General features: G+C 41.5%; 2 protein-coding genes across 4 annotated transcripts in view; one reads left to right on the forward strand and one right to left on the reverse strand.

The window, feature by feature from the left end:
- Window positions 1–17,899, forward strand: part of CFAP126 (cilia and flagella associated protein 126) — a 32,840-nt gene extending 14,941 nt beyond the window's left edge. Inside the window, exons 1-5 of one of the 2 annotated variants that reach the window (XM_019987197.2) lie at window positions 3,164–14,073; window positions 15,592–15,654; window positions 15,850–15,930; window positions 16,422–16,598; window positions 16,959–17,899. In XM_019987197.2, coding sequence (XP_019842756.2) covers window positions 14,047–14,073; window positions 15,592–15,654; window positions 15,850–15,930; window positions 16,422–16,598; window positions 16,959–17,201 — 591 coding nt within the window. In that variant the 5' untranslated portion in view covers window positions 3,164–14,046 and the 3' untranslated portion in view covers window positions 17,202–17,899. Of the gene's footprint in view, window positions 1–3,163; window positions 14,074–15,591; window positions 15,655–15,849; window positions 15,931–16,421; window positions 16,599–16,958 lie in introns of those variants that run through there. The other variant, XM_019987189.2, reaches the window with a different exon arrangement.
- A 2,006-nt stretch (window positions 17,900–19,905) lies between these two features.
- The window catches only part of SDHC (succinate dehydrogenase complex subunit C), a 30,403-nt gene continuing 28,978 nt past the window's right edge, over window positions 19,906–21,330 (reverse strand). For both annotated transcript variants that reach the window (XM_070782993.1, XM_019987209.2), the window contains one exon: window positions 19,906–20,770. In XM_070782993.1, the coding sequence (XP_070639094.1) occupies window positions 20,666–20,770 (105 nt within the window). In that variant the 3' untranslated portion in view covers window positions 19,906–20,665. The remainder of the gene's footprint in view (window positions 20,771–21,330) is intronic.

Consider the following 21,330-nt stretch of genomic DNA (forward strand, 5'->3'; position numbering starts at 1 on the left):
CAGAGTGCTTGGAATTTCCTGGGTAATAGGGGTGCTTTTGTTCCCAGTGAGGTGATTCTTGGTGGGCTCCTGGATGAAAGCTGATCACAGAAAGACCAAATTGTGATTAGAGACTTAGAATTCAACCCCACCCCCATTCTCTGTACAAGGGAGAGGTGCTGGAAGTGGAGTTAAGGATGGATTAGACCTGTGTGATAAAGCCTCCATGGAAATCCCAATAAGATGAGTAAGGTTTGGAGAGTTTCCAGGGAGAGTGGCAGGCCTGCAGAGGATATGGGAGCTCCACACTGCTTCCCACACACCTTTCCTGAGCATCTCTTCCATCTGGAGGTTCATCAGTATCCTTTATCATATTCTTTTAAAGAAATTTTATTTTGGCTGTTCTGGGTCCTTGTGGCAGCACACAGGCTCTTTGTTGCATCATTCGGACTTCTCTTTTTGTGCCACGCAGACTTAGCTGCTCTGTGGCACGTGGGATCTTAGCTGACCCACCAGGGATTGAACCCAAGTCCCTTGCACTGCATGGTGGATTCTTCACCACGAGACTACCAGGGAAGTCCCCTGTCATTGCCTTTTATAAAAAGCAGTAAAGAGTACTTTCTTGAGTTCCGTGAGCCATTCTAGCAAATTACCTAAACTCAAGGAGGGGATTATGGGAACCTCTGACTTACAGCTGATTGATTAGAAGCACAAGTAGCAACCTGGACTTGGCAATTGGGATCTGAAGGGTAGGAGGGCAGGCAGTCTTGTGGGACTGAGCCCTTAACCTGTGGGGTCTGATGTTGTCACCAGATATTATCTCCTTGAGCTAAATTGTAGGATACCCAGCTTGTGTCATGGAATTACTTATATGGGTAAACCTCCCCCCGCCACATCTGGTGTCAAAAGTGTTAATAAGATAGTAGTGTGAGAGTAAAGGAGGACTGAAGTTTTTCCTAATATACAGAGCAATATTGAAAAACTACCTAGGAATCTCTTAACCCCACCTCTCCACCTGCCCACCTATTGAATTCCTCTAGCATCTTCATACGTGGTACTTAGTGTGTGTGGACTCAGTCACGTCCAACTCTTTGCAGCCCCATCGCAGGAAAGAAAATAGGGTCAGAAATTTGTAATCTATAGAGAATTTTTGAAATCGTTTCTATATTTGCAGCCAAAATTTTCAGTATTTACTGTGTACACAACTGTGTCTTCAGTTCCTATAAAAATATATAGAAAACAGGAAGTTTAAATACTTCAAAGACGGGCCAATAGCTGGTTGGATAAGATCCTGTTAGCTCAGGAAAACAGGCAAAAGCCAAGTCTCCACTCTAAGACCCATCATCACCTGCCCCAGTGAAATAGCATGCAGGGCACTTTGGAGCCATCTGGAAGAAACCTTCAAGAGCTGTTCGCTAAACTATGTAATAGATGAGATGATACCACTCTAATGGTAGAAAGTGAAGAGGAACTAAAAAGCCTCTTGATGAAGTGAAAGAAGAGAGTGAAAAGCTGGCTTGAAATTCAATTTTCAAAAAACTAAGATCACAGCATCTGGTCTCATCACTTCAAGAAAAAAATAGAAGGGGAAAAAGTGGAAGCAGTGACAGATTTTATTTTCTTGGGTTCCAATATCACTGTGGAAGGTAACTGCAGCCATGAAATTAAAAGACGCTTGCTCCTTGGAAGAAAAGCTATGACAAACATAGACAGCATATTAAAAAGTAGAGACATCACTCTGCCAACAAAGATACATATAATCAAAGTTATGGTTTTTCCAGTAGTCATGTATAAATGTGAGAGTTGTACTATAAAGAAAGCTGAGTGCCGAAGAATTGATGCCTTAGGATTGGAACTGGAGGAATCAACCTACCTGACTTCAGGCTCTACTACAAAGCCACAGTTATCAAGACAGTATGGTACTGGCACAAAGACAGAAATATAGATCAATGGAACAAAATAGAAAGCCCAGAGATAAATCCACGCACATATGGACACCTTATCTTTGACAAAGGAGGCAAGAATATACAATGGATTAAAGACAATCTCTTTAACAAGTGGTGCTGGGAAATCTGGTCAACCACTTGTAAAAGAATGAAACTAGAACACTTTCTAACACCATATACAAAAATAAACTCAAAATGGATTAAAGATCTCAACGTAAGACCAGAAACTATAAAACTCCTAGAGGAGAACATAGGCAAAACACTCTCTGACATACATCACAGCAGGATCCTCTATGACCCACCTCCCAGAATATTGGAAATAAAAGCAAAAATAAACAAATGGGACCTAATTAAACTTAAAAGCTTCTGCACATCAAAGGAAACTATTAGCAAGGTGAAAAGACAGCCTTCAGAATGGGAGAAAATAATAGCAAATGAAGCAACCGACAAACAACTAATCTCAAAAATATACAAGCAACTCCTACAGATCAACTCCAGAAAAATAAATGACCCAATCAAAAAATGGGCCAAAGATCTAAATAGACATTTCTCCAAAGAAGACATACAGATGGCTAACAAACACATGAAAAGATGCTCAACATCACTCATTATCAGAGAAATGCAAATCAAAACCACTATGAGGTACCATTTCACACCAGTCAGAATGGCTGCGATCCAAAAGTCTACAAATAATAAATGCTGGAGAGGGTGTGGAGAAAAGGGAACCCTCTTACACTGTTGGTGGGAATGCAAACTAGTACAGCCACTATGGAGAACAGTGTGGAGATTCCTTAAAAAACTGGAAATAGAACTGCCTTATGATCCAGCAATCCCACTGCTGGGCATACACACTGAGGAAACCAGAAGGGAAAGAGACACGTGTACCCCAATGTTCATCGCAGCACTGTTTATAATAGCCAGGACATGGAAGCAACCTAGATGTCCATCAGCAGATGAATGGATAAGAAAGCTGTGGTACATATACACAATGGAGTATTACTCAGCCATTAAAAAGAATGCATTTGAATCAGTTCTAATGAGGTGGATGAAACTGGAGCCTATTATACAGAGTGAAGTAAGCCAGAAGGAAAAACACCAATACAGTATACTAACACATATATATGGAATTTAGAAAGATGGTAACGATAACCCTGTATACGAGACAGCAAAAGAGACACTGATGTATAGAACAGTCTTATGGACTCTGTGGGAGAGGGAGAGGGTGGGAAGATTTGGGGAAAAAAAAAACAAAACACATATAACTTCCAAGCTAATGGAGAGAGATGATAAAGTAATAGAAAATAATCCAAGAAGAAGGAAAGAAGAAGCAAATAAATAACTAAATAAAACAAAGACATGCGAACAGATAGGATAAATAGTAAAAAGCAAGTAATACAGTAGCTTCAAATTTTACTTGGACAGGTAAAGTTGAACAACTAAAAAAAAAAAAAAAACTGTTTATGTTAAACACCATTAAAAAAATTTTATGGAGGGAAGGGACATATGTATACCTATGGCTGATTCATGTTGACATTTGACAGAAAACAACAAAATTCTGTAAAGCAATTATCCTTCAATTAAAAAATTTTAAAAATCTTATCTTGATGTGTTCATCTCCAGTGTGACTATATTTGGATATAGGGTTTTTAGGAGGTAATTAAGGTTAAATGAGTGAATAAAGGTAGAGGTCCTAATCTGAGGATGACAGCCATCTTTCTCTACCATGTGAAAACACAGTGAGAAGGTAGCTGATTGCAAGCCATGAAAAGAGTTGTCACCAGAATATGCAATCGACTGGCTCCCTGCACTTTGACTTCCAGTCTCTAGAACTGAAGGACATAAATGTCTGTGGTTTAAGCCATCCAGTCTATGTTATTTTGCTACAGCAGCCTGAACAGATTAAGACACTAGCTGAGTCAGCACCCTTTCATTAAAAAAAAAAAAAAAAAGAAAGCTGAGTGCCAAAGAATTGATGCCTTAGGATTGTGGTGCTGGAGAAGACTCTTGAGAAGCTGAAGCTCCAATCCTTTGGCTACTCGATGCAAAGAGCTGACTCATTAGAAAAGAACCTGATGTTGGGAAAGACTGAGGGCAAAAGGAGAAGAGGGCGACAGAGGATTGAGATGTTTAGATAGCATCTCGGACTCGATGCATATGAACCTGAGCAAACTCTCGGGGGTGGGAAGGACTGGGATTCCTGGCGTACTGCAGCCCACGGGGTCTCAAATAGTCGGACACGACTTGGCGACTGAAAAACAACAACAACCAAGTTTTTACTATTGAGGCTACTAATGATTCTTCTGGTTTTAAAATTGCCATGGGGGGAATTCCCTGGCCATCCAGTGGTTAGGACTGAGATTTCACTGCCAAGGGCCTGGGTTCAATTCCTGGTTGGGGAACTAAGAGCCTGCAAGCTGCATGACAAAAAAGGGGGAAAAAATTGCCATAGGAAGTAAAAATACACTGAAAGTTCAAGTAGAAACTTTTGACTGTTACTAATTAGAAAGCACTAAATGAGATAGTTTACCTAACAACACAACTTTTCTTTAATGTCTGGGAAGAGATGCAGGATAAAAGCAAACTTGAAGATCTAACCAATCTATCAAGGCTTCAAGATCTCTGATACATGGTTGGAGAGGGAATGACCTCTAGAAGGCAATTTGGCAGTATCTATCAAATTGCACATAACTTTTGACTTCACAATCTTATTTCTATAAATTTATCATACAAATATACTCACACAATGAAAAATAACACATGTACAAAGTTAGTCATTGCTGCATTGTGATAGCAAAAGTTTAAAAACAAACTAAATGTTCAACAACAGGAAACTGGTTAGATAAATTATAATACATCATCAGTGTGATACTATGCAGCTGTAAAAAAGCAAGGAACCTCTTTATGCACTAATATTTAATGATATTCAAAATATATCTTTTGATCTTAAAAACGAAGTAGTATGTATGCTGTGATATATGAAAAAGGTAATGAATAAAATATGTTTTTCTATGTATTATTTCTATCCTTTAAAAAATTTGTTTTATTTTTATTTCATTTTGTGAAGCATGTGGGATTTCAGTTCCCTGATCAAAGAACAACTGTGCCCCTTGCATTGGGAACATGGAGTCTTAACCACTAGACCGCCAGGAAATCCCTACTATTTCTATTCAAAAGCATGGAAAACTACACAGAAAACTGATAACTGACTGTGGGAAAGTTATTACCTATTTGTTTAAAAGAAGATCCGCTGCTTCAAAGCAAAAGTTTTACCTTCTATGGTCTCTCTCCACTTAAACTAACCAGCATTCTTTCTGTTCTTCCCATTCCCTCCTGCTGCATTAGTTAAGACTCTTTCTCATAAGGTTGCAAGAAAGGTATGAACCCAAGTTATCTCAGGATGGTGGCTGTCAGTGAGGAAGCAAATCAGTTGGCTGATTTGAAGAGGAAAAGGAGATGGAGGAAAAAAATCTCCCTTCCTGATCATGTTCTATCGTCCAGATTCTAATACCCTCTGAGACCCAAACTATACTATCTACTTTTGAAATCTGTTATGAATATCCTATAACTTTATAAAAAATTCTCCCCTTACCTGTTTCAGGTAACCTGAATATGTATTTCTGTTTACTGGGCAGTCTTGAGCCAAATTAATGCTAAAATTATTGAACACTCACTATGCATCAAGCACCTACTAGGCATGTTATGTATGTTTAATGCTCAAAACTAAAATATGCTCATTTCACACCATAAGGGTACTCAGATCCAGGAGGATCAACTAACTTATCCAAAGTCACACATTTAGGCAGAACTAGAATTTAATCCATGCAATCTGATTCCAGTGCTCAAGGTGGTAGCTGCCCTCAATTATACAGTTCATACATTTCCTCTAGACACAAAGTAAGTTTGTTGTTCAATGGCAGATTATCCCAATCCAAATAAAAGATTTCTTAATGGTCTAAGGAACAGTATGAAAAGGCAAAAAGAAAGGACACTGAAAAATGAACTCCCCAGGTCGGTAGGTGCCCAATATGCTAGTGGAGATCGGTGAAGGAATAACTCCAGAAAGAATGAAGAGACAGAGCCAAAGCAAAAACAAAGCCCAGTTGTGGATGTGACTGGTGATAGAAGCAAGCTCCGATGCTGTAAAGAGCAATACTGCAGAGGAACCTGGAATGTCAGGTCCATGAATCAAGGTACATTGGAAGTGGCCAAACAAGAGATGGCAAGAGTGAACATCGACATTTTAGGAATCAGTGAACTAAAATGGACTGGAATGCCATTATATCTACTACTGTGGGCAAGAATCCCTTAGAAGAAATGGAATAGCCATCATAGTCAACCAAAGAGTCCGAAATGCAGTACTTGGATGCAGTCTCAAAAATGACAGAATGATCCCTGTTCATTTCCAAGGCAAACCATTCAGTATCACAGTAATCCAAGTCTATGCCCCAACCAGTAATGCTGAAGAAGCTGAAGTTGAACGGTTCTATGAAGACCTACAAGACCTTCACAAAAAACTAAAAGACGTCCTTTTCATTATAGGGGACTGGAATGCAAAAGTAGGAAGTCAAGAGATATCTGGAGTAACAGGAAAGTTTGGCCTTGGAGTACAAAATGAAGCAGGGCAAAGGCTAACAGAGTTTTGCCAAGAGAACACACTGGTCATAGCAAACACCTTCTTCCAACAACATAAGAGAAGACTCTACACATGGACCTCACCAGATGGTCAACACCAAAATCAGATTGATTATATTCTTTGCAGCAAAAGATGGAGAAGCTCTATACAGTCAGCAAACACAAGAACGGGAGCTGACTGTGGTTCAGATCATGAACTCCTTATTGCCAAATTCAGATTTAAATTGAAGACAGTAGGCAAAACCACCAGACCATTCAGGTATGACCTAAATCTAATCCCTTAAAATTATACAGTGGAAGTCAGAAATAGATTCAAGGGATTAGACCTGATAGACAGAGTGCCTGATGAACCATGGATGGAGGTTCATGACATGGTACAGGGGGCAGTGATCAAGACCATCCCCAGGAAAAAGAAATGCAAAAAGGCAAAATGGTTGCTGAGGAGGCCTTACAGATAGCCAAGAAGGGAAGAAACACTACAGGCAAAGGAGAAAAGGAAATATATACCCATTTGAATGCAGAGTTCCAAAGAATAGCAAAGAGAGATAAGAAAGCCTTCCTCAGTGATCAGTGCAAAGAAATAAGAGGAAAACAATAGAATGGGAAAGACTAGAGATCTCTTCAAGAAAATTAGACATACCAAGGGAAAATTTCATGCAAAGATGGGCACGATACAGGACAGAAATGGTATGGACCTAACAGAAGCAGAAGATATTAAGAAGAGGTGGCAAGAATACCCAGAAGAACTATACAAAAAAGATCAACATGACCCAGATAACCATGATGGCGTGATCACTCACCTAGAGCCAGACATCCTGGAGTGCAAAGTCAAGTGGGCCTTAGGAAACATCATTACAAACAAAGCTGGTGGAGGTGATGGAATTCCAGTTGAGCTATTTAAAATCCTAAAAGATGATGCTTTGAAAGTGCTGCAGTCAATATGCCAGCAAATTTGGAAAACTCAGCAGTGGCCACAGGACTGGAAAAGGTCAGTTTTCATTCCAGTCCCCAAAAAGGCAATGCCAAAGAATGTTCAAACTACTGCATAATTGCACTCATCTCACATGCTAGCAAAGTAATGCTCAACATTCTCCAAGCCAGGCTTCAATAGTACATGAACCGAGAACTTCCAATAGTTCAAACTGGATTTAGAAAAGGCAGAGGAACCAGAGATCAAATTGCCAACATCCATTGGATCATCGAAAAAGTGAGAGAGTTCCAGAAAAACATCTACTTCTGCTTTATTGACTGCGCCAAAGCCTTTGACTATGTGGATCACAACAAACTGTGGAAAGAGTACCATCTTCTTAAAGAGATGGGAATACCAGACCACCTGACCTGCCTCCTGAGAAATCTGTATGCAGGTCAAGAAGCAACAGTTAGAACTGGACATGGAACAACAGACTGGTTCCAAATCCAGAAAGGAGTACATCAAGGCTGAATATTGTCACCCTTCTTATTTAACTCATATGGAGAGTACATTATGCAAAATGCCGGGCTGGATGAAGCACAAGCTGGAATCAAGATTGCCAGGAGAAATATCAATAACCTCAGATATGCACATGACACCACCCTCATGGCAGAAAGTAAGAAGAACTAAAGAGCCTCTTGAAGAAAGTGAAAGAGGAGAGTGAAAAAGTTGGCTTAAAACTCAACATTCAGAAAACTAAGATCATGGCATCTAATCCCATCACTTCATGGCAAATAGATGGGGAAACAATGGAAACAGTGACAGACTTTATTTTTTGGGCTCCAAAATCATTGCAGATGATGATGTCTGTAGCCAGGAAATTAAAAGATGCTTGCTCCTTGGAAGGAAAGCTATGACCAACCTAGTTCCAGTTCAGTTGCTCAGTCGTGTCCGACTCTTTGCGACCCCCATGAACTGCAGCATGCCAGGCCTCCCTGTCCATCACCAACTCCCGAAATCCACCCAAACCCATGTCCATTGAGTCGGTGATGCCATCCAACCATCTTATCCTTTGTCGTCCCCTTCTCCTCCTGCCCTCAATCTTTCCCAGCATCAGGGTCTTTTCAAATGAATTAGCTCTCCACATCAGGTGGCCGAAATATTGGAGTTTCAGCTTCAGCATCAGTCCCTCCAGTGAATACCCAGGACTGATCTCCTTTAGGATGGACTGATTGGATCTCCTTGCAGTCCAAGGGACTCTCAAGAGTCTTCTTCAACACCACAATTTAAAAGCATCAGTTCTTTGGCACTCAGCTTTCTTTATAGTCCAACTCTCACACCAATACATGACTACTGGAAAAACCATAGCCTTGACTAGACGGACCTTTGTTAGCAAAGTAATGTCTCTGCTTTTTAATATGCTGTCTAGGTTGGTCATAACTTTTCTTCCAAGGAGCAACAGTCTTAATCATGGCTGCAATCACCATCTGCAGTGATTTTGGAGCCCCCCAAAATAAAGTCAGCCACTGTTTCCACTGTTTCCACATTTGCCATGAAATGATGGGACCAGATGCCATGATCTTAGTTTTCTGAATGTTGAGTTTAAGCCAACTTTTTCACTCTCCTCTTTCACTTTCATCAAGAGGCTTTTTAGTTTCTCTTCACTTTCTGCCATAAGGGTGGTATCATCTGCATATCTGAGATTATTGATATTCCTCCCGACAATCTTGATTCCAGTTTGTGCTTCATCCAGCCCAGCGTTTCTCATGATGTACTCTGCAAATAAGTTAAATAAGCAGGGTGACAATATAGAGCCTTGACGTACTCCTTTTCCTATTTGGAACCAGTCTGTTGTTCAATGTCCAGTTCTAACTGTTGCTTCCTGACCTGTATACAGGTTTCTCAAGAGGCAGGTCAGGTGGTCTGGTATTCCCATCTCTGTCAGAATTTTCCACAGTTTATTACCACAGTCAAAGGCTTTGGCATAGTCAATAAAGCAGAAATAGACGTTTTTCTGAAAATCTCTTGCTTTTTCAATGATCCAACGGATGTTGGCAATTTGATCTCTGGTTCCTCTGCCTTTTCTAAAACCAGCTTGAAAATCTGGAAATTCACAGTTCACGTATTGCTGAAGCCTGGCTTGGAGAATGTTGAGCATTACTTTACTAGCGTGTGAGATGAGTGCAATTGTGCGGTAGTTCGAGCATTCTTTGGCATTGCCTTTCTTTGGGATTGGAATGAAAACTGACCTTTTCCAGTCTGATGGCCACTGCTGAGTTTTCCAAATTTGCTGACATATTGAGTACAGCACTTTCACAGCACCATCTTTTACGATTTGAAATAGCTCAACTGGAATTCCATCACTTCCACTAGCTTCGTTCTTAATGATGCTTCCTAAGGTCCACCTGACTTCACATTCCAGGATGTCCAGCTCTAGGTGAGTATGAGTGATCACATCTTCATGATTATCTGGGTTGTGAAGATCCCTTTGGTACAGATCTTCTGTGTATTCTTGCCACCTTCTTAATATCTTCTGCTTCTGTTAGGTCCATACCATTTCTAGACAGCATATTAAAAAGCAGCTATATTACTTTGCCAACAAAGTTCTGTCTAGTCAAAGCTATGGCTTTTCCAATAGTCATGTATGGATATGAGAGTTGGACTATAAAGAAAGCTGAGCGCCGAAAAATTGATGCTTTTGAACTGTGGTGTTGGAGAACACTCTTGAGTGTCCGTTGGACTGCAAGGAGATCCAACCAGTCTATCCTAAAGGAAATCAGTCCTGAATATTCATTGGAAGGACTGATGCTGTAGCTGAAACTCCAGTTCTTTGGCCACATGATGCGAAGAACTGACTCATTAGAAAAGACTGATGCTGGCAAAGATTGGAGGCGGGAGGAGAAGGGGACGACAGAGGATGAGATGGTTGGATGGCATCTCTTACTCGATGGACATGAGTTTGAGTGAGCTCTGGAAATTGGTGACGGACAGAGAAGCCTGGCATGCTGCAGTCCATGGGTTGCAAAGAGTCTGACATGACTGAGCGACTGAACTGAACTGAACTGAATAGTCTGTTTCAGGCATTAGAGAACTGAATCAAATCATGAAAATATCGTGAGGCCTATTTTTTCAGTGGGGCCTGTATGAACCCTTCCAACTTTGAAAGAGTTGGTTTGATGAAAGAACAACAGCTGTACCTGAAGTCAAGCAGTCAATCAGAAGAACGGCTAAAATTTAATACGATTTTATTAGAAGCTTGTAAATGCCTGTTACTAATTATATTACAATTCCTGTAAGTGTCTGTAAAACACTAAGTGGAGAATTCACATAGGACTCAGGCAGGATTGAACCATGGATTTTAAAGAGACACAAATAACTTAAAATGGTCACGTCTCCCCACAGAAGAATGGGCTAGAGGATCCAGAAAGAGACCCAAATATTCGGGAATACAATAAAGGTCGTATTTCAAGTCAGTAGGAAAAGACGGCTTATTCAGTAAATGATGCTGAGACAACTAGTTAGGTATCTAGAGACTGACCTCAGCTTAGTCACCAAAACAAATACCAACAGAACAAAAATTTACATATAAAAACTGTAACCAAAAAAAAAAAAAAACTGTAACCAGGGGTAAATACTGGAACTTACAAAAAGCTTTCAAAGGATAAGATCTGGAAGCACAGAAAGAAAGAGTAATATATTTGACTACATAAATATTAAGAAGATGTCTATGGCAAAAAAAAAAAAAAAGCCACAAACGAAAATTAAATGAAAACCTGGGGGAAAATGTCTGTAACATAGTTGACAAAGGGCTGATTTCCTCAATACATGAAGTTTCAGACAGTTAATATAAATGATCAACAGCCCAATAGCAAATGGCGAAAAACATGAAAGGCTATTTTCAGGGGGAAAAAAAAGAAACAAAACATATAAACATAAGGGGGAAAAAACTCATAATTAAAGAAATGAAAATGTAAAAAATGAAACACCACGTTTCACCTACAGTTAAGAAGCAATACAGTGTAGTGGTTAAAACTGATTGCTCTAGAGTCAGAACACTTGAGATTGAATCCTGGTTCTACTCCTCACTGTGCATTCTCTTGTTTCCTAGGCCTGGGTTCTTGTGAGAACAAAAGGAGAAAATATTATAAAAAGCAATGAAGACTGCATGGCTTATAGTAACCATATTAGTTCTTATTATCGGGTGGACAAAAACAGGGAAACCATTGGTGTAGTGTTGGAAAGCGAGTGGAGAACTAGGCGCTCACGTGTACCACTAGCAGATGTATAAACTGGCAGTGTCTTTGAGCAGCAATTTGATATTGTCTACTCGTGTTCTAAGTTCATAAACCCTGTGAGTTTGCAGTTCACTTTTAGAATTATCCTACTAATCACATACATTCATAAAGACATATGCTTCTATCTCTCTCTATATATATCTTTATACTCATAAAGCCATATACTTCTCTCTCTCTATATATATATATATATCTTTATACTCATAATGATATATAGGTAGATATAGATTTTCATTGCAGCAATGTATGTAACAGCAAAAGACTGAAGATGACCTAAATATCATCTAAATTAGACTAAAAAATACATGATGGTATACCCTAAAATGGAGAAGGCGATGGCAGCCCACTCCAGTACTCTCGCCTGGAGAATCCCATGGGCGGAGGAGCCTGGTAGGCTGCGGTCCATGGGGTCACTAAGAGTTGGACACGACTGAGTGAATTCACTTTCACTTTTTACTTTCATGCATTGGAGAAGGAAATGGCAACCCACTCCAGTGTTCTTGCCTGGAGAATCCCAGGGACGGGGGAGCCTGGTGGGCTGCCGTCTATGGGGTCACACAGAGTCGGACACGACTGAAGTGACTTAGCAGCATACCCTAAAATGAAATAATATACTGCTATGAAAAAAATCTCCAAAATGGTCAAAAAAGCAAATCACCAAACAATGTGGACAGCTTACTCCCATTAGTCTAAGAATGCCTATAATATTTCTGGAAGGAGACACAAGAAAATAATAACAGTAGTTGCCTTTGAGGAGCAGGAATGGGAGCTGAAGTCAGATGGAGATTTGCTCTTCATTAAATACCCTTCTGTAAAAATGAAACTTTTTTCCCCATGTACATTTTTTTAAATGAAACAAAAACTAGTTAATTAAAAAAATAAGAGTGCAACCATCGTATAACATTACATCTCTATTAGAAAAGCATACCAGCTAAAGACAGAAGTTCTAAGAGAGATGATGCTTGCTTAAGTATAATCATGGCTTTAGGGACCAAAATATCACTCTAGAGAGTGATGAGAACCTCAGCGACTGAACATACGAGTCTCCTTTCCAGACCTCGTATTATCCATCTGTTAACTACCTCTAAAATAAGAGCTGTTTCTACCTCCACCTCTAGAAGTGTATGAGTGTTCTTCTACTTGGTGTATTGATTGGAATAAGTACTTTGGGGGAAGAAGGACGGGAGAAGGACTGACAAGCATCCACTAAAATGCTCTCCTGGTTCTCAATGATCTATTTTTTTTTTTTTTTTGACAACTTATTTCTTAGTTTTTTTCCTTTCATCTTAACACCTTACACATAAACTTTACAATTCAGAAAGCACAATTCCACTTTCTCCCTAACAACCCAGTAGATAGGTCTGATAATGCCATTTTAGATGAGCCTCAGAGAGGTCGCCTAATCCAACAGATTAGGTTTGTGTCCTAGCATCACCACTTCATCTTCTGAATCTGTTACTTTCCACACTACAGCGTTCTTTCATCCTCCCTGCTCAGTCTCATGGCACCAACTATGGATTCCAGTCAACCCAGCCTACATCAAGCACCTGTATTCTTAGGCTGTATGATTCTAGAGAGTGATGGTAGAGACAGGAGTCAATTAAGAACAAAGGATAAGATATGTTTTTCTTCCTGGGGACAAATCTGAATCGACTGCTTTTTAAAACATCATTCCTTTGTTCTGTCTGAGAAAATGAAGTAGTGTACCCTGTAAACAGGGTCTTCGCAGTACTGAACACATGATCTAGATACTCTATTCACTTTACCTCGTTTCCCCGGTTAAGGTTCTGTTATATCATCTTCACAATACAAACGACTACAGAAATTCAGTGAAGGGATGTCAATTGCTTTATATCACACAGCTCCTGTGTTCCTGTGTTGAATAAGGACTCAGACCCCAGTGTCTGGCTCTAAAGTATGTTGTACATTACACCACTCCACCCAAAGAACAAGCACTGCTCTTGGGCTCCATGATTTGCTAGGGTGGTTAAAGAGCCCAGTCAAAGACAATCTGGAAGTTCTTAAGCATGCTAAGAACCTAGAAGTTACGCTAGAAAAGTCAGGGCTGCTATTCAACCAGTTTTCCCCCATTTATTTACTCTGTCCCTCACATCTCTAAAATGAAAATGCACCTAAGTTTCAGGGGAGAATACTGGGGGCACTATCAGCCAATAAAATGAATAACAAGAAGCAAAAGGCCGCCCCTAATTGCAAGGCCCTTCCGCAAGGGCTGCCTTCTGCGGTTGCCAGGCAACAAAGGTAAACAGCAGGAAGTGGCAGGATCATGGCCACTAACTACAGTGCCAACCAGGTAAGCACTTTTTTCCTTTTCTTTAACATTTAATTTTGCCTTCCAGAGTCCACCTTTTGCCTGACCCCTCCCATAGGATTCTCATTACTGAATAGACAGAAAAAAAAAGTGCTATGTGATAGTATTTTTTTTTTTTTAACTTCTTGGCTCTCAGGGGAGGGAGGGCCTAAAGTACAAGTAATAAGTATTTCTGCATCAAGATTGTAGGCTCTAATCCAGAGGTCAGCAAATTTTTTTCTGGAAAGGGCCAGAGAGGAAATATTTTAGCCTCTGTGGGCCAAGTGAATAAAGATACTATATAGGTATGAGAGAAAACATTTTCCATAAAGTTTTTGACAAAATTCAAAATATAACAGTATAATTTTTTATATTATTAATGAAAAGAATGAAATTCTTATAGGATGAGAAAATATTTTTGCTTAATTGGAATACAAAGTTAGTGTTCCCTTTTATCAAATCAACTGCCAATGTTCATCTATTAAAAACAGTTCTTAGCTTTCTCAGGTCATCTCAAAACAGACAGGAGGATGGATTTGGCGCATGGGCCAGAGTTTGCTGACCCTGGTCTAGACCAGTACTATAATAAAAAGATAATGTGAATCACAAATGTAACTTCAAATTTTCTATTAGCTACATGCTGCTGTTGCTGCTAAGTCGCTTCAGTCATGTCTGACTCTGTGCAACCCCATAGACGGCAGCCCACCAGGCTCCGCTGTCCCTGGGATTCTCTAGGCAAGAACACCAGAGTGGGTTGCCATTTCCTTCTCCAATGCATGAAAGTGAAAAGTGAAAACTAAGTCGTGTCTGACTCTTCACAACCCCAGGCACCGCAGCCTACCAGGCTCCTCCATCCATGGGATTTTCCAGGCAAGAGTACTGGAGTGGGTTGGTAGCTACATGAGAAACATTTAAAAGAAAAAGTTAATTTTAATAATGTATTTAATTTAGCCTGGTAAGTCCAAAATATTATTTCTAATATTTAATCAATATTTTAAATTATAGTTACATGTTTCACATTCCCTTTTTTTGGTACTAAATCTTCAAAATCCAGTATTCTTTATATAGCTGATCCTTGAACAAGGCAGGAATTAGGGCACAGATCCCCACACAATTGAAAATCTGCATCTAACTTAACAGTCAGCCCTCCGTATCCAGGGTTCCACATTCACAGATTCAACCAACTATTGATCATGTAGTACTATAGTACATATTTTTTGAAAAAAATCTGTAAGTTAACTTGCACAGTTCAAACCCATATGTTCAAGCGTCAACTGTACATACAAAGCACCTCAACTTGGACTGGTCATGTTTCCAGGGCTCAAGAGCCACACGTGGCTAGTGGCTTCATGTTGGACAGCACACAGACAAAACGACTTACCTGCTCTCTGCAGTGAGTTAAAGCTTACTTAGCATGGTTGTTCATGCCTCTGGTCTTCAAATCTAAAGAACTGTGTCTAGCTATCATTTCCTGGGCTTGGGACCTTTGAGTCTCAGGGATTCTTATCTTTCTCTCCACAGTATGAGAAACCTTTCTCACCCAAGTATCTGCAGAACTGGTCTCTTGCGAAGCCAACAAAAGAGGTATTCCAGCTTCAGTGCACCCTCTTTACGTCATGCTCTGTAATTCACTGGCACCTCCTAAACTCTTTCAGCATTCTTTGCATTCCCATAGCCTCCTCTCCCTCGGCCCTTAATTCAAATTTAAGCCCTTCAGATACTTTCTCCCACTTTTCCACTCCATCTTCACAAGCACTTTTCTCTCCACTTCTACCCCAGAGGATTTCTTCCCATGAAGGCTACACTCAGATTATTGCCAATGATCGTGGTCATCTGTTGCCTTCAGTGCCCCGTTCCAAGGTGAGATATTCATCTCCATTCTCATCTAAAAAGTTAAAGAACCAAGGCATAGAACTGGAGTAACAGAGGGAAGACTTGTAATCTCCTGCAGCCACTACTTGGAAGATTAAAGTGCAACCTAATTCACATTGTAACAAGAGTGCTCCCAAACTTCCAGCCAACAGGATAGGTTTAACACCCAGAACTCCTTAAGTTGATGAATGACTGGTATAAAATGAACACCTTCAGGTGATAATACTTATATAGTGGGTACCCTGCCAAACTTAGGCTAAGGATGTAGAGTTTAAGCCAGTGGAGGTAAAGGGGATTAAAAAATTAGGGCAATCTAAATGAGAAAGGGGAAGAGACTGGGGAAGTTATGCTTTCAGTCTTGTTTCATGACAATCCCAAAGGTAAAAAGATGGAACTAAGACAAATAGAACAGACCTGCCAATAGGCCAGTTACTGAGAGTAAGAAGCCCTGTTGAGGAATCCCATCTTTTTCCATTTAGGCAAGTCCCTGGGGCTCCTTCATGGGCACCTGGCAAATGCCTCTGAAGGTACCCCCTGCTCGGGCGACCCTGACCTCCCGTACAGCTGCTGGTGCTGCCTCCCTCACCAGATGGATACAGAAAAATCCTGATTTACTTAAGGCTTCCAATGGGTTGCGTCCTGAAATCTTCGGCAAGGTATCTATTTCTCCCACTTAACCTCAATCCTGTTTCCTTTTCAACCTCAGAAATGTCTATTGTTATACTACCACAATCCCAGCAGGGGGAACCTTTAACCAATTCTGTCTAGTCCTTAAGCAACCTCTTTGGGATGAAGGGATAAGCTAAGGACATCTTATCCACCCCACACATCTCCCCACTTCACACAGTACAAAATGATCTGATCTCAAGGGGAGGTTAATGGTACCAATTTAACTCGTATTTGAAACCTGACTTCTTGCCCATGGGATGGGGAGAAGGGGATTTAGAATTGAGATGGATTGAGAATGATCTAGGCCTAACCGCAAACATAACTGTCTCTTCTGTTCTACCCGACAGCCCCATGATCCAGACAGTCAGAAGAAACTCAGGAAGTCTATCACAAAGACTGTACAACAAGCACCAAGCCCCACCATAATCCCAAGCTCCCCAGCCTCAAATCTCAGTTCCCCAGATCAACTCCAAAGCTCACATCCCTCTGCAGGTCACACTCCGGGTCCCCAAAGCCCACTCAACTCTCCAAAGTGCCCACCTGGAAGCCCGTGTTTGCCCCACGCAGGCCGTAATCTAGCCGAGGTCTAGAAATGCAAACCTGCAACTCCGTAAGGGTCTAAGGGACTGAGTGGCCTAAGGAAGACCCCCCTTAATCAGGGAAATTACAGATGGGAATAAAGGCAAATTTGTAAAATAAACTTTTTTTTGTTATTGGAGTATAGTTGCTTTACAATTTTGTGTTAGTAACATTGTATGTTGAGTCTTTTACTGACTTGAAATTTTTCTCTTCAGCTCTTGAGGTAGGAGGTAGATGGGCACCCTCCACCTCACTCCCCCAAGGTAAAGCAATTGGAGATTCATTCCCTATAAATTGAAACTCCACTCCAAGGCAATAGCAGGACAATTAAGGGAGGAGGCTGGGCCCTGTTCAAACCATTTCTCACTCTGGAAGTCAGGAGACCTCCCCAACCACACATGCGCAGAAAGGCTCCTTGCAGGCAGAAGCAGGGAGCAACGCCAAGGGATGCTCTACCCATAACGCCTCTTCAGTAGAATCCACCTTGGCTAAGAGATGTGTGCACTCATCTGAGAGAATCCTGATATACCACATATGGAGTGTGAACCAGACAAATCAAAATGATTGGCCAAAGGAAACCAACAAGAAATGCCTCATAAAAGTAATTCAAACTGCTTCGAGGGCGCATGTCTGGGACAGTCTGCCTGTGTGCCTATCCACATGTATTATACTCTTTTTTCTCTTAATAAATACCTTACTTGCTTCACTACTTTCTTTGTGGGAATTCTTTTCTGCAAAGTCGAAGGGCCAGGGCCCTTGCCACTGACCACTGGTCTAGTAACTAGGATTTGGTGCTTTCACTGCTGCGGCCCAGCTTTAATCTCTGGCTGGGATACCAAGCCCTGCTCTAAGCTGCTGCAGGCCGAGGCCGCCCGAGGTCACTCTGGCCACCTCTTTTAACCCATAATTAGAAGGGTTGGAGGAAATAAATACCCCCTCACTTTTCACCCCGAGCATTAACTTCAAAGTCAGAAGTACGACCATTGAGAGTAGAGCAGGTGTATGTGTATTTGGAGGTGGGGAAGAAAAGCAACGGGATGCCAGGGTAAGAGACGTGACCCTTGTCTAAGAGATCATATCTGATCTGACAGAACACACAGGGGAACTAAGAGTTGTAAAAGCAAAACTTAAGCAAAAATACAAATATAACTTGAAAACTAAAGCTACAGAAGTGATTAGGAGACAGAGAAGAAAAATAAAGGGCGACACGTAAGTAGAAAGTTGGGGCAGAATTACATACATGATGACCGCTCTGCCACTCCCAACCCAATCACCTGAATGATTAAGTCATAAGTCGTAAGTTGCTCAGTCGTGTCCGACTCTTTGCAACCCCATGGGCTGTAACCTACCAGGTTCCTCCGTCCATGGGATTTTCCAGGCAAGAATACTGGAATGGGTTGCCATTTCTTTCTCCAGATCTTCCCAACCAAGGGACTAAAGCCGGCTCTCCGGCATTGTAGGCAGACGCTTTACCATCTGAGCCACCAGGGAAGTCCAGGGAATGATTAAGAAGCCAAGAGTGTCCCCTATCCATTTCCCAGCCTCTCATTTCTGTTTATCTTTACCCCTGTTCTGCAACTTCCTGGCACTGGCTGTTGGATTTAATGTGCTTGCCAAAGCTTTCCCAGTTCTGGTACCCAGTTGTTCCCTGGTGAGCACGGATGCCTCACTCTGAGGACAAGCACAGAGGGCGTCTGGTGTGCACTGGAAAGCCTGTAAGTCGCTCATTCCTGTCCAACCCTTTGCGGCCCTGTGGACTATAGCCCACCAGGCTCCTCTGTCTGTGGGATTCTCCAGGCAAGAATCCTGGAGTGGGTTAGCATGCCCTTCTCCAGGGACCTTTCTGACCCATGGACTAAACGCAAGTCTCCTGCATGGCAGGCAGATTCTTTACTGTTTGAGCCACAAGGGAAGCCCCCGGTGTGTGCTGGAAAAGGCTCCAAAGACTTCTCAGGGCCAGTATAGCAAAAAGGGAGACGTGATCATCACTTAAAGCCAAAGACTACTAGGAGCTGGGATGAAGACTGATGAAGCAGCCAAGCAAGGTCTTCCTCTCCAACTGACACCAATCACAGTCACTGCTGCTTCTCTCCAACCAAAGCTTTAACTGGCTGGCGAGCAGCTCAGTGACACACTAAGATCAGTCGCCCCAGAGTTTCCGGAGCCTATCAAAACAGCACTCCCGCCACAGGGAGCTAGGAGCCCAAAAGCCCGGCCTATATGGATGGATTAGGAAAGTAGCAAGTTTTCTCATAAAACCATAAATGTCTGCCAGGTTTCCATCAATCTCTTTCTTACCTCCACTCTCCCCTCCGCTGATTTACATACTTAGCTCATGGTCCCTTGGCCATCCCCTCCATTATTCCACTGGATTATAACTTGCTGAACTGTACCTTGGGGCTTCTAATCTGTTCTCAGTGGGATTCTGGAGTTTATAAAAAACTAAAAGCTCTCCACAGCTTAACTTCCTTTCTCCTGCTCCTTTCTTCTCTGAGGTTTCTGTATATTAAATCCCTAGCCACTTTTATTTGATTCCCTGATAATTTTTGAGTGCTCACTTAAAAGGACAAATTGCTTCCCTCCGGAGGAAGGCAGGATTGGGGGATGCAAGCACCTGAGAGGAGGAGACCAGAGGGAGACCAGATGGGGCAGGGAGGAAACTGGCTCCTCCTCCCCAGTCGCCGCTGTCTTGGTTTCTCCAAGTACCAACAAGAGTCAAAGGCAAAATAATAATTTTAATTCAGTTTCAGAAAAAGATGTCACGTGATTCTGGATTAGAAAACATGACAGTAAGAGGTTTGGTTTTTCTGGAAACACAAGGAAAAGAAATAACCCGTAACAGATTCAACAATAATTTCCTGGATTTTCTTCTTGCATCAAAAGCTATATATCTTCTCCCCAAGACCTGCTCCAAGAGCCAACTTAACTCTTCTTATCTCCTGCTAGCTGGGACAGGCTAATTCTCCTGCACCCCCACCTCTCTCCTTTCAGTCACACTATGTGGGCGCTAAAGACCCTGGGCTCTGACCAATGGACAGAATTGTCCTTTGAGCCAGCAACCCACAGGCAGTGGCACCCGGATCCCCACTCCCAGTCCCCACGGCAGAGGCCACAGAGCTGGCATTGTTTCCACTGTCTCAGGAAAAAGGAGCCAAAGGCTGACCCTCAGCATAAATCAAGGCCTAACATGGAGAGAGAAAGAAGGCTCCCAAGCCCAGAGTAGGCTGCAAGCCGGGGGCAAGAAAAGGGAGTTTTTGCAGTCATTCCATCCTTAGAAATAAGGAGAAAACTGGACCCTTTTCCACTGTTATGGTTCTGTAAGGTACTCTACTGCTGAGCTCCAAGGGGATCTGCAAGCAAAGAAGGGTCTAAACAAATCAGAATAACTTTGCCCTGGCCAAAGACAAGAGTAACAAACAGGAAGACAGGTCAATGTGATAATTTGTAGGATGATGACACTGGGAACTTCAGCTCTTCACATGGCTGCCAGCCCTACAGAGGACAACACAGTAAGAACCAGGACAGCCACTCCAGACTGGTGTAGCTGGGAAATCGTCAGGCCTTTTCCTAGATCCCACATCTGTAAAAATAAGAAGAAAAAATTTCAGCAATCAGGGTCCTGGTCACTCTCATAGCTCCTTTCTCAGAAAAGAACTCCACTTAGGAAACAGGCAATTTCTCTCAGCATGATTCTAGAGAAAAGCACTTCCTTATTCTGACCTTCACCTTCCTCGAAACCCACAATATGGTACCTGCCACCCTCTTATCCCAATGACAGCACAGGGAATCGATCCTCAGTCCCTATGTATAAGAACTTTCAGACTAAATAGATAAAACTTTCCCTCGTGACAACAAAACCAGATCAAGGTTTTCCAAAGTGTGTTTCTCCAAAAACTAGTTTCACAGAATGTTAAAAGGCATTACAGGTGGGAAAAAAAAGTTCTGAAGTCAAATAAATTTGGCAACTGTTTAAATACAAGACTTCTTAAACAACTTACTAATGCACACTGTTAATCTCCAAAATGGGGATATAATACATGGTTTTTTAGATATAGTCAACCTCTGAATCCTCTTTGGGAAGCAACATTTGTCCATTAGGGAACTAGTATTTTTTTAAAAAAATACTCTTTAGGGAATTCC

The sequence above is a fragment of the Bos indicus genome, chromosome 3 (genome assembly GCF_029378745.1).
Source record: "Bos indicus isolate NIAB-ARS_2022 breed Sahiwal x Tharparkar chromosome 3, NIAB-ARS_B.indTharparkar_mat_pri_1.0, whole genome shotgun sequence".
Classification (NCBI taxonomy): domain Eukaryota; kingdom Metazoa; phylum Chordata; class Mammalia; order Artiodactyla; family Bovidae; genus Bos; species Bos indicus.